Source organism: Trachemys scripta, chromosome 1 (assembly GCF_013100865.1).
Source record: "Trachemys scripta elegans isolate TJP31775 chromosome 1, CAS_Tse_1.0, whole genome shotgun sequence".
Taxonomy (NCBI): Eukaryota; Metazoa; Chordata; order Testudines; family Emydidae; genus Trachemys; species Trachemys scripta.
In genome coordinates, this window is record NC_048298.1 from 171,971,439 (window position 1) to 171,984,492 (window position 13,054).

At 38.6% G+C, this 13,054-nt stretch overlaps 1 protein-coding gene across 19 annotated transcripts in view; it reads right to left on the reverse strand.

Annotated features, from left to right (window-relative positions):
- The window catches only part of ROBO2 (roundabout guidance receptor 2), a 615,358-nt gene that overhangs the window by 154,074 nt on the left and 448,230 nt on the right, over positions 1 to 13,054 (reverse strand). For all 19 annotated transcript variants that reach the window (XM_034792420.1, XM_034792471.1, XM_034792534.1 and 16 more), the window contains exon 6: positions 1,475 to 1,602. In XM_034792420.1, coding sequence (XP_034648311.1) covers positions 1,475 to 1,602 — 128 coding nt within the window. The remainder of the gene's footprint in view (positions 1 to 1,474; positions 1,603 to 13,054) is intronic.

Here is a 13,054-nt window from a genome sequence, read left to right on the forward strand (position 1 = left end):
GGAGAATTTAAGGCCACTAAACTAATGGCCAGATTTATTGGGTATTTGATTCTTTTCGTGACAAAGGAAGTGTACACTTTTTGAGAGTTAATTCTTGTGCCTATTTTTATCAAATTACAAAATGGAAGAATAATCCTCATCACAAACAAATAGCAAGTAAAGCCATTTTCAGATTACATCAAGAAAGCCACATTATCACTTATTATCTAAAGTGACATTATGGCAATATTTTAGCAGATGGATTATCACAATACTCTCTTTTCTTTGTTATATACTGACCTAACATCTCCCCCCTTGCAAAGCCACTGGGTGACTTTTTTTCTTTGAATTCAGCAAATTAAACTGAACTGTGTCCATGCATTAAATGGATGGAAATGGAAGTCGGCCTCTTGGGTCAGTTGACCCCTGTTCTAATAAAGCAATCCAGAGAGATTTTGAACATTTGATTTAATGGATATGGGGGGGGGGGAGAAAAAAAGGAGAAGATGAAGCTAAAAATGTTTTTATTAACCTTTCACAGCTCTACTGAAAACCTTCATCATGCACCAATAAACTGTGAAATAGTGTCTGTGTGATACCCATTGTATCAAAATTGCGGCTTATCTTTTTTGAACAAAATAACAAAATATGTTAACTACTATATTTTATTTAATCTTATGGAAATACATTTTCATATTTTTTCTCTCTCGCCATATTTAACATCTCCGTATGTACTGTCACAAAGTACTATCTAAAAACTCATTAGGCTGCTGGGATTTTAAACCTCCTCACTACATCCAACTACACTATGTAAACGATAGGTGGGTACCAGTGTCCAAAGACATTTTCAGAGGAAAAGGTTATGCTTTAACTATTATACTTAACCAAGTCTCTTATTTCTTGGGATGGTGCTAGTCTGTCAAGTGAAAAAAAATGGCAGAAGGCTCCATTATGAAATGTTCAAAATTTAAAAAATAAAATAAATATACATTGACTTAAATTGTTCCTAATTTTATTACAGAAAGGAACATGAAAAAACAGTCTACTAACGGAGACAATAAAACCTACAACTAGACACATACATACATATGAATTTGTGCTTTCAGTTACAAATACTGGGACAGATCCTCAGCTGGGGTGAAATTTTTGTCCCATTCTAGGAGTTTTGCCCTTGACTTCAATGGGGCCAGGATTTCACTGTTGGTGAAAATCAGTATAGTGCCATTGGCTGTGATGGATCTAGGCCGGGGTTCCCAAACTTGGTTCGCGGCTAGTTCAGGGTAAGCCCCTGGCTGGCCGTGAGACGCTTTGTTTACCTGAGCATCTGCAGGTATGGCCCCTCGCAGCTCCCAGTGGCCGCAGTTTGCCATTCCCAGCCAATGGGAGCTGCAGGAAGTGGTGGCCCGGCCTGCATCACTTCCAGGTGAGGATATGGCCCACTGTGTCAGAATGTGACACTGAAACATGACACTCTCTCAAGTACTGTAGCACTCACCCCGAACTGTGAGGGTAGCAGAGGCTTCCACTTTTCCAACTCGATTCTCAGCAATGCATGTGTAGGTTCCCTCGTCTGTGCTCGTGGCCTTTTTAATGCGTAAGGTGTAATCATCTTTGATGTCATATCTGCATTACAGAAGTAAGGGAAGGGAAAGGAAAGACGTTATGTAGCTGACAATATACATGGCAAAATTTCTCACCTGGAGTTTACCAATCTGATTCTATCTTGGATACATCTCAGGAAGATAATTTATTACCTAGAGTTAGATAATTCCACCAGGCATTAATCTTCATGACATTTTTATTGCACTATGCATTAGTTAAAAACTTTACAGCCATAAAATTAGTATTGCTATGTTCACTCAGTATTAGGGCTTTATTAATAATATCACTCACTCTGCCCTTGATCTAGAGCAATATGATAAAATTAAGCTATCAGGCATCAGTTATCAATATATGACAGCTCGGGGTTTATCATGGCTTTAACTGCATGAGCTTCATATTTTACATCTGCTGCTTTGAAAACAGTTTTCCCCTAACAGGTCCCTAGTAAAATTGTCAGCCTCTGTAGGAGGGTGGAGCAGGAAATTACATTGCACTCATTTATGCACAATGTACATTGTAAACACAGGCTTTGCAAAGTGACAGTTTAGACGCAAGGCACACATCAGTTTCCCAGTAGCACAATGTACGAATTTAACAGAATAGGGAGAGGAGCTTTACTTTTTTTTTTAACAAAGAAGAAACATTTTCACTGCATTTTTCTCCCCCTTTCTTGATACTTACTCTTATGCTAGGGCTAAAGATATTCAGAATGTATCTGCATAGTGTGCATACTTCACTATGCAGTGAACATTCATTTGTAAAAAAATTTTAACTTAAATTCTGAAAGATATTCAGATTTCAATTGCTGTCATCCTGAAAAACACTCTCTTGATAAAATATTATGGCTGTTTTAAGGACCGATCCATTGAAGTCAATGGGAGGCTTTGTCTTTTAATGATTTCAATGGGCACTCTAAGTCCCACAAAGGTTTTTATGAGGTATATTTTACTCCTGAAATATTCCCCTTTACAGAACTTGGATAAACATTCTGTTTGGAGGTAACAACCCTACTATACCTGAAATTAACTGATCTTGACCATAATATTTAGTTGCAGATTTGTCAACTCTAAGGGGGAAGGATGCTCTTGAGGCTAACGTACCAGACTGGACCTCGAGGGAGCTGAGTCTTATACCTAGATCTTCAAAGACGCTCTGTGTGACCCTGAGTAAGTGATTCAACTGCATTCTGCCTTCTTTTACTTATCTGTAGAATGGAGATTATGGTCCCAATTCAGTAAAGAAATTAAGCACTTGCATAATTTAAATGGGATTTAAGCACATGTGAAAATCTTTTGCTGAATCAGAGCATAATTCAGCTACTTCCCTCCGGAGTGTTGTGAGATTGTGTAGTGTGAGGCTGAAGTTATTAATACTTGTAAACCATTTCAGAACCCCAGATGTTAATTTCTGTGCTAATTATTATGTATTGTTATTACTTTTTTATTTTGTACTTGTAATAGATGCAGTCAATATATAGTAAAGATACTGGGATGCTAGTGTACTAACAAAATTTCTGGAACATTAACCCATGAGTTCTACATGCTGAAATACTGTAAAAAGATCAGTTTTGCTAAGTAAAGCTCAAATTATCAATTAAAATTAATAGTTGCAGGGATAATTAAAAATCAGAATCCTCTTATTTCATATTCTGCAGACCTTTTATTGTGATCGGAGATCGTTCCCTTTCATATTCAATAAATTCATTAGGTAAGAAGCCATATAAAAATTAACAAAAAGAACAACTGAGGCTAACCATTCTACTAGTGGTGTGCAGGATGGTGCATAAATACTTGTCACTTATGTATTTAGGAATCATATTTAGGTGTACTTTTATTCCGTTTGTCACATTTATCTAATGCATAAATGGTATGCCAGAGGGAAAAGCGGGAGGGTGCTACAGTGTATTCCAGAAATTTAGGGCCATATTTACTGTTGGCTTAATTCCATTGAGCAGAGAATCTGGCCCGCCGTTCCTTGAGCAGCACTAAGCTATTGTAAATATGCATTTAAAAGCCATATGCAGTTATTATGGCACATTTCTTCTGGGGTGTTGCACTGAATTATGTAATTTTGCACACTGTGCTGCACCAGTCAATGATAAATTGAAATCACCGTTTTCATAGAAGAGAAAGGCAAATGGAAGCAATAACTTCCATAAAAATCACAAGAATACAACACCCATTTCCCATACTGATGGAGAAGCTACTGTCTTTGGCAAACAAACTGCTACGAACAAGAGAGAATGCGTATTTCCTTGACACAGGGCCAGCTCTAGAGGAGTAAGACACGTGGGGCCAGATTTGGTTCCTATAAAATATTCTGAAATTAAGACTTGCTACCACATAGAGATTAGGTGAGGGTAGAAAAAAACCTAAAACGCAGGGCAGCAACTGGCCGTTTATTTTGCTGAAATGTTTCTGTTTGTTTATTTTTTAAGGAAAGATAACATCCAAATGGCACTCTGACCACTGCTGGGCTAAAACCAGACGGCAGCAGGACTGTGCCTGACTGACTGTTTGGACTTTAATTCAGGCAGTCTGGGACACAACTCTGCAGTTTGCTGTGGGCTGCAGCTGACTTGCTCCTCTTCGTCTCACGGATGTGTTGGTCCTGGCATGCCAGCCAGCTGCCTTTTAAGCCTCAGCAGCCTTTATGCTTTTTCCTGTCCATCATGCAGATTGTGAAAAGGCTACTAGGTGAAAAAGCCAACCGCCTGGCATGCCAGAATGCAGAACTAGAGCACAACCTTAATCACCCACTTGGGTATTGACATGGAGGGTAGAGTAAACATCTCTCTATCAAGGTCCAATCATCAATTACCGGTACTTCAAATTGAGGTCCAGGCCTTCTTGCCTGCACAGCCACCAGGGCCTCAGTGGGTTTCTGGACCATCCTGAAAGAGCATGCCATCTAGCAACTAGACCAGTGCATGGAGGCACTCGTGGGACATTACAACCATCTGGTGTCCTAAAACATTGATGCAATGCCCCTCAAGTCATCTGTTCCATCCACACTGTCCATATAAGTCACCACGGTTAAATGATAAACTTTGACAGATGAAGCAGGCGGTAAGAAGAGTGAAGGAAAATTGGCTCTGAATCTGATCACAGCAGCACAAATGACCCTGTGCAATAAGGGGTGGTGACACTGAATCTTTCTTCTCCTCCACCATGGTCTTTGTAAAGTCACATCCCGCAGAACTGTTGTGGATGGTGAACAATCTAACCAATTCAAACTGCCTTCTCCCAATACCAAAGTCCAGTATCTCCTATTATTAAAAGCTTGCATTATTTAACTTTGCAGGCAAGATCTCCTGCATCTGGATTAATGTCACTGACCCTCTGGAGTATCACACCTGACCAAATTATGGCCATGCTGAGATCTGGAGGTTCTGAAGGCTCTGGGCTAGTCTATTTTAACACATGAGAACTGGACCTCTGTCTCTTACTATTGATGAATGGTATATAATTAGTATTTAAATATTAAAAATGTCATATATGAACAATAACCTAGAGCCCCAAAGAGAATGCTACCATGTGATACCTCTAGTGAACTGAAGATATGTAGCATCAATTTTAAAGCTGTGTGTGTGTGTGTGTGTGTGTGTGTGTGTGTGTGTGTGTGTGTAAAAAAAAACTAGAGCAATGCAAAGAAGACAGCACAGACTGGGTAATTTGGTCCTTCATTTGTTAGCATACAGCGACATAACTTTTAAGAGCAGTGACAACTAGCAGCCAAGTAATTTATCAGTGAAAACTCTTGACACATGCACAGACTTCCTCATGTCACTGACCCATTTCTACCAATAGAATATTAGCAAGCAATGATGATTGATTCCATCATGGCACCAGTTAAGAATGACCTCAGTCACTGACCCAACCCTATCTAATTAAATACAACAAGTAATAACTTAGCTTAATTACAACATAATTTCTTCAAATGTAGCCCATACATAAGATTTCAAGGAGCTTTAACTTTATGGAAAGTTTGCAGGGCCTGGGTTACTCCATTATTAAGATCATTCAGGGCAGAAAAAGGTCTGATAGTGAATGCTACATTTCTTCCAGAACCCATTTTAAAATTAATTGTAACTCAAACTTATTAAGGGATGAACTTCTAAAGCGTTAGAACATTCATTCTGTACTCAGAGAATAAGTAGGGTAAATTTGGGGATGATACATTGTACTCATGTATAGCAAAAAGGCTGAATCTCAGTGTTAAGGGGAAAAAATCAGCTCAATCTTAATTAACTATGAAGTCACAACCAACGCTTGTACAATATGCATAATGTCAAGAAACACCTTTCAATATACTACCTGAATATTACTGGCTGTTGCCCAAGCTGATGCCAAAATTAACTATAACGTGTAGCCCCTAATGTGTAGTTATATGTATTTACTATCATCTAATAGCTTTTAAATAGTTCTTTTGTTAAAGAGTTTAAGGTACTTAACCTTTCACTCTAGCTTACTCTTCAGCCATCAGTACTGAGTTGAGAGAGGATTTTTAAATAAGCAGTCATTATATGTGTGGATACAAAACAGCCACTTTAAAACATCATATAAAATTATTCCTGTTCTACAAGTAACAGTTAGAATGGGTCTGGCTTTAATAAATGAGAAAAAAAAAGAGAAAGCGAGCAGATGAAAAAACATTGCTGGTGAGGAAATTCTAATAGAAATTGGGTGATTCTGATTGTGAAATTTGGCAGTCTCTGGCATATATGAATGCACTCATTGTTGCTGGTTTTGATTAATGACAGTTGTACAATAGTGTGCTGACAGTCCCTGCCATGCAGACATGTTTTTTTCTGATATGAAACACTGCTGAAAAAATGCAACCCAATCAGATTTGGCCCCCGGACAACATGTGCTATCATCACTGTACCGTGAATTGAGATTGATTGGTAACCAGCTGTGACAAAGTGGGGAAATGAAAAGAAAAGAAAAAGAAAAGAAAACTGTGACAAAACCATTACCATCTGTTTCACCAAATAATGAATAAAACAAAACAAATTAATCTACAATGCTTAAAAATAGTTAATATATTGAGGTTACTGTCATGCACTAGTTTGGATTTATAAAAAAATGGTTAAATTATTTTTCTTCTCCGCTGCTAATGATTTTGCCCCATTTCTAAAACTTTATTTGTCCATTGTTCAGCACCCAATCATCTGTCTGCACTTAACAAATAAAAAAAGATAATGTACTGAAATTATAAAACTTTTGATAATTCAAATGCTGTGTAGGTGACTGTTAAAATGAAGGTTTTGGGATTTGCTATCTTCTATTTCATTAGAGTGTAATACATTTACACAGTGCTTTACAAAATGCATTGAAGGCAAGATTTCCAGAAATGTCCATATAATTAAGCATAGAAAATACACATGTACTTACGTGCCTACTTTGCATGCACAATTAGCACAATTGTGTCTGCAGCTGCAGTCATTACACTCATAGATGGCCTGGTAAATGTCTAACTAGTGATGTGAGCGTGCATTTCCTTTGACTGTGTATTCAATCATTACAATTGTGAATGCAGATAAGACACATCAATGGGCATGAATTTTAGCATTCAGACAGTTCTCCAAATGTGGCCCATAGAAAGTCATGGTCTCTGCAGAAAGCAGTTTACAAGAGGAAGGACCAGATCTTTCACTGGTGCAAATTGGTGAAACTGACTTAAATGAAGTCACGACAGTTTATACTATCTGCACATTTTTCTCCAAAGTATGTTTGTGACCTTATCTTTATTAAAAAGAGAGTTTGTGTGCAGACTTCTTGTAGCTACTACAAAACGTGAGATATTTTGCTCCGTTTTATAAGCCTACGCTTAATTTTTTTGTCAGGCTAATTAACAAGTAAAAAAGAAAAGTTCCAAGAAAATGAAGTTATTTTATAATGGAAAGCTGGGATTACAGGCGCACACCATAATGCCTGACCACTTCAGCTGTTTACATTTAAAATTTCACAGTGCTGTAACCGTGGGAGTCCCGACCCAAAAGGGAGTCGTGAGAGGTCGCAGGATCGCCACCCTTATTTCTGTGCTGCTGCTGGCGGTGGTGCTGCCTTCAAAGCTCGGCAGCTAAATGGTGCCGGCAGCAGCGCAGAAGTGATATGGGGTGGTCATCACTTTTGGGGGGGCAGAGCTTGGTCCCCCCCACAGCCAGCCCAGGTCCCCTTTAATCCCTGAACGCTGGATCCGGAACCAGGGAGGGGCAGTCTGGGGACACCCCTGCAGGGGGTTCCTATCATGCCCTGGGCCGTTCCCGGGGCTGGGTCAGACCCACCTCCGGGAACCTCCACTGGTTGCAGGAAGCTCTGCGTCTGCTGGCTGGGAGCTCAGTTCTGAAGGCAGCACAGAAGTGAGTTATATATAAGATATATGTGTGGATACAAACCAGCCACTTTAAAACATCACATAAAATTATTCCTGTTCTACAAATCACAGTTAGAATGGGTCTGGCTTTAATAAATGAGAAATAAAGAGAAAGCGAGCAGATAAAAAAAACATTGCTGGTGAGGAAATTCTAATAGAAATTGGGTGATTCTGATTGTGAAATTTGGCAGTCTCTGGCATATATGAATGCACTCATTGCTGGTTTTGATAAATGACAGTTGTATAATAGTGTGCTGACAGTTTATATATACTTTAAATTACCTTTATTTGTGTGTGTGTGTGTATAAAAATAACACACACACACAGCTTTGAATAACCTTTATGTAACCTTGAGCCTGGGGATCCCACGCGTTGGTGTGGTTTTGAGATGCATCAGAGTCAACTCAGGACCATTCTAAATTGAGCCAGCTGATAATAGCCCCCAACGCAGCATTAGAGCAGGTGGATTGTGGCAGTCTGTTGCACATAGTGGTTTCCAGTACACTCCCTTTTCCCTGGGCATGCCTCCTACACCAGCAGCAGGGTAGATGCACAGTATAGGGTCTAATATGCTTTCCCTGTATCACCCTGGAATTCACCATGCCATGGAAATCCTCAGGTAGCTTTTTAAAATGGCTTCCTGGTGGTTTTTCACTTGCAGACCAAATGACATGGCCACGGTAGGGCCCAGGATCTGGACCAGGGACAGAGCTAAGTGGCATAAGTTATTATTCACATCTGCTATTGGCACATTAAACACGTGGAAAAATTTTTTTGGCTTCATCTGAAAACATTTATGGTTTGCTATCAGCACATTTTTATAATTAAACTACCATTTCCACTATTAATTGCAGCAATATAAAGTACAAAACCACATGCTCACTATTCCTTAAACCAACATATGCTTCTGGCATTTGATAGAGTGGCCTGAAATACGTTAAAATAATATAAAGCTCTAACAGTTACATTCATTGTGCAAAATTGCTTCAAGTTCCGAAGTAACACGTGATTTTTCTCCGAAAGCTATGCATTCTTTTGTTATTAATATTTATACAGTGCCATAAGTCACACACACACACACACACACACATGTATGTATGTACACATCATTGACAGCTCAAAATCTAAATAAGACAAAATTCAAAAGTGATGGTTATAGATAAAAAAGGGTAAAGAATGGGAAGGATAATCCATAGCAAAAGACAAATGAAGTGTGTTAAGTTTTCTTTCTTTAAAAGTTACAGTGACTGGTAAGAGACATGGTCAATGCTGGAAAGCTAGCCATAAAGTTTAGGTGCTCAGAAGGGATGTGAAGAAGAAGAGATTCAGGATGCCATTCTTTTCTGCAAAGAAGTTCTCTCACAGACAGTGAAGTAAATCTGTAACACCAAAATACATACAAAGGACCAAATTTTGTGTTTGACTAAAGGGCTGAAGGGCTTATTAAAAGGATATGGAATCATTCACCTCACCTCTACATTACCTTTTCAATTACAGACAAAATCAGTATTGACTGGAAATTATTACCACCTGATGACTACGTGAAATAGCTTTGTGGTCTCACTTCAGCTCCTGACAGACAGTTCTCCGTGCCACAAAAATCAGAACCAATTGTCACCCTTGTTGGCAGTCTGATATAAGAGGCCACATGGGCAGCAGTGATACAAATGTCCCCAGTGCCTGACAAATATACTTCAACGCTGATGTAAAGGACCATTGATTTAAAGGAGGGTAGGTCTCCACGCCAGTTCATTATGGGCATGCGCACACTGCAGCTTGGAGTGAGCCAGACTTGTGGTAGCGGGGCTCACACTATCATATTAAAAATAGCTGAATGGACATTGTGGCACTGGCAGTGGCTCAGCCTAGCTACCCGTGCTCAGACCCGGGGGTGGCCCATGCTTCCCCAGGTGCTGCAACATCCACACCATTATTTTTAGTGCACTAGCATGAGCCCCACTACCACAAGTCTGTCTACCCGGGCTGGGAGGCTCGCTCTCAGCTGCAGCCTAGATATACCCATAATGAATTGGCCTGGAGACCTATCCTCCTAGCTCTGAAATGGTTCTTTACATCAGAGTTGAAATGTATTTGTCAGGCACTGGGGACATTACTGCTGCCCATGTCGTAATTCATCTGTCAACAGAGGACTCTCAAGTCTCAGGGCTGTCAATCTAGCACTTTTCACAGCCACAAAATTCACTTTAAAGAAGGGGGGAAATACTACTTCATGTCCATTTCTGCTTATAAATTAAAAAAAAAAAAAAGGATACAGCAATGGCTGGAATCCAATAACCAAGTCTGAGCCAACATCAGCATCTTGAATTCACTAAACATGCTTTTATACAGTTAAAAGAAGCATTTTTTGGAAGTCTGAACATGCTGCTTGTTAACATTCTGAAATTAACAGAATTTGTGTTGGCTGGTCTATGCTTCTTTGCCTTAAGTGTGATGATTAACTATGGTAGTCTTGTCAGTGAAATTAACTGCAATATTTTCTAATCTCTATTGTAAATCAAGAACAAAGCATAAAGTGGCCACTAAAGAGGAAAGTATGTTAATGTTCTAATTCAAGCATTTTTGGTGTTACAGTTGAACTCAAAATCATGTTATTAAAATCAGTTGTTTCACTATTGTTGAATTGGTCTCAGCACAAGACCTAAGAAGAGGAGCTGGCACATGTCAGAGGTTTGTTGGTTCTTACAGTACAAAAATTCTTCTGCAGTGGTTTCATGGGCAACCTTTGATTTCTTCTAATGAAATGCTCATCCTTCATATCCTTTACTGGGAGGGAACATACTTAAAATAAGAAAGGACGTCTCCCTGTGTCCCACCTTCCGAACAGTACTAATGAGCTAGTGGTTACTGGTCCTAATTCCTGTTTGTGAGAATCCCTCTTATTTCTCTTTCTCTTCTGAAAGGGTTTCCATGCAATTTTTTTTCCACACCATTTTTAAAAAAAGTATATGGTCTTATTAGTCAACCGAAGCAGTGTAATTATTTATCAGAAACCCAAATTACTTCATGTCCTTAAAAGAGTGTAGAACATGTCAAAAAGGCAGGCTTCCTTAGCATGAACTCTGAGAACCTGCTCAACATTTCTGAATTTTAGAAGCAAATGTTACAAACAATACAATTACCAAGCTTTTTTATTTGGTATATCCAAAATTTTCCAATACAGTACAAAGGAGAGGGGGAATCAATCCTCAGGTGAAATGGAAGGGCCAACAGGAGAGAATCATGGTGAATGGGGCACCACTTTGATACTTGATAAGAATTATATACAAGACTCATAGACTTTAAGATCAGAAGGGACCATTATGATTATCTAGTCTGACCTGCACAACGCAGGCCACAGAATCTCACCCACCCACTCCTGCTAATAATCAAGACCCCCCTCTCCGCAGTTTTAAATGACTTCATCTGTTTTAGGATAGCAGCAAATAAACATGTTTGTATTGCAGGTCTTGGACCTCTACTTTTGATCTGTTAAGTTGTATGAAATATCCACAAGTTATATTATAGACCAACATATACCAGCCATGTGCTGCATTTAACACTGGACAACAGTATCCTCTGGAAACTGCCTCTAGTCTTTCCAGTTGCACATAAGTATACAAATAGCACATTCAATTTCTTTCTTTTACTATCTCTCCTTGACAAGCTATTAAAAACATCCTGTTTTCTCCCCTATGCTCCTCATAAAGGGAGTCAGTCTCTCCTTGATGGTTAGTTTAGGAAGTAAAATGCTGAGAATGGAAAACACAATGGATGTAAGGTGATATAGTCTGAGTGCTACAGTTAATATGACAAACCTTTCCCCCCTGATTCCTTTATTTAGTACAATTAATTGTTATTAATTGCAATAGAAATTTGCTGATGTAATCAAAGATTAGATCCATCACACCATTAAAACACAGTCTTTCCTCTAATTAATTTTCAGTACACATTAGACTACATTTTGTTACAATCTGTACTAAGATTAACTTGACCAAAGCACTCAGCACTGTAGGGTTATTAACTCATATTTCATTGAAAGGTCATTCTCCCCTTGGTTGTATCTAGAGGAGACTGCAGTTAAATACCTCACTGTTCCATCCACAAAATATAAATGTTGTTATGTAGTGCTTCTTTTGTACAACAGAATTCACAATTACACAGTTTGTTACTTACTTACGGAAACAGCTTTTAAAGCCTAATCCTGAGAGACGTTGGAGTCAAAGGGATAAGTGCTCGGGATCAGGCCCGACCTAAATCCTTTTTAAAAATGAAAGTTTCTGACTTTTATTCATTTAAAAGAACTGATACAAGTCTTATCTGAAACTCTTTCCAAAGAGTCCTACTATTTTGGACACTAAAGGGCTGATTTTTAAAATCCAATCTTGTACCTGCAGTTTTGTGCCCACAGAAATTACCAGTGTTAATCCTGGAAACTAGATCTCTACCTGACAATGCATGCAAATCAGAAATCTAATTGATGGAATTTATGCCCACAGAATGTGTATGAAATTACGTGCAAGCACTAAAAAAAGATACTAGATTTAAAAATGTGTTATGGATACCTCTGCTGCATGGGCCTTATAGTTGAGGCGAAAATGTAGCCAAATTCATACTTGAACAAAAAGAGAACTTCTAATTATGTCTAAATTCTCACTTGTGACTGAAGTTGGTGCTCATATTGCTCTCACTGCAACAATTGGTTAATCAAATTAAATATAAAATCAGAGGTTTGAATAATGACTTTTTTTTACATATAAGCACAAGAGATTATCCTTTAACAACAGAACATAATGCATGTTTTTTTCCAAAATAATTTCTAAAATGAACATTGTCAATTTTAAGTAAATAACAAACCATACCTCTGCTTTTTATGATTTTCTCTGCTGTTTCATATAATAACCCTCAATCTCATAGCACTTAGCAATGCACTTTGTGTAAACTGCATACTACTTTAATTCTGAAGTATAACTTAAGGTTTCCCTGTCTACCTTCTCCCACTGTGTGGATGGCATCTAAAATAAATAACTCTTTCTGCTGGTGCAGTTGCCACTTTTCATTCCTTAGTACAATGCTCATCTAATCAGACAGTGTCTGT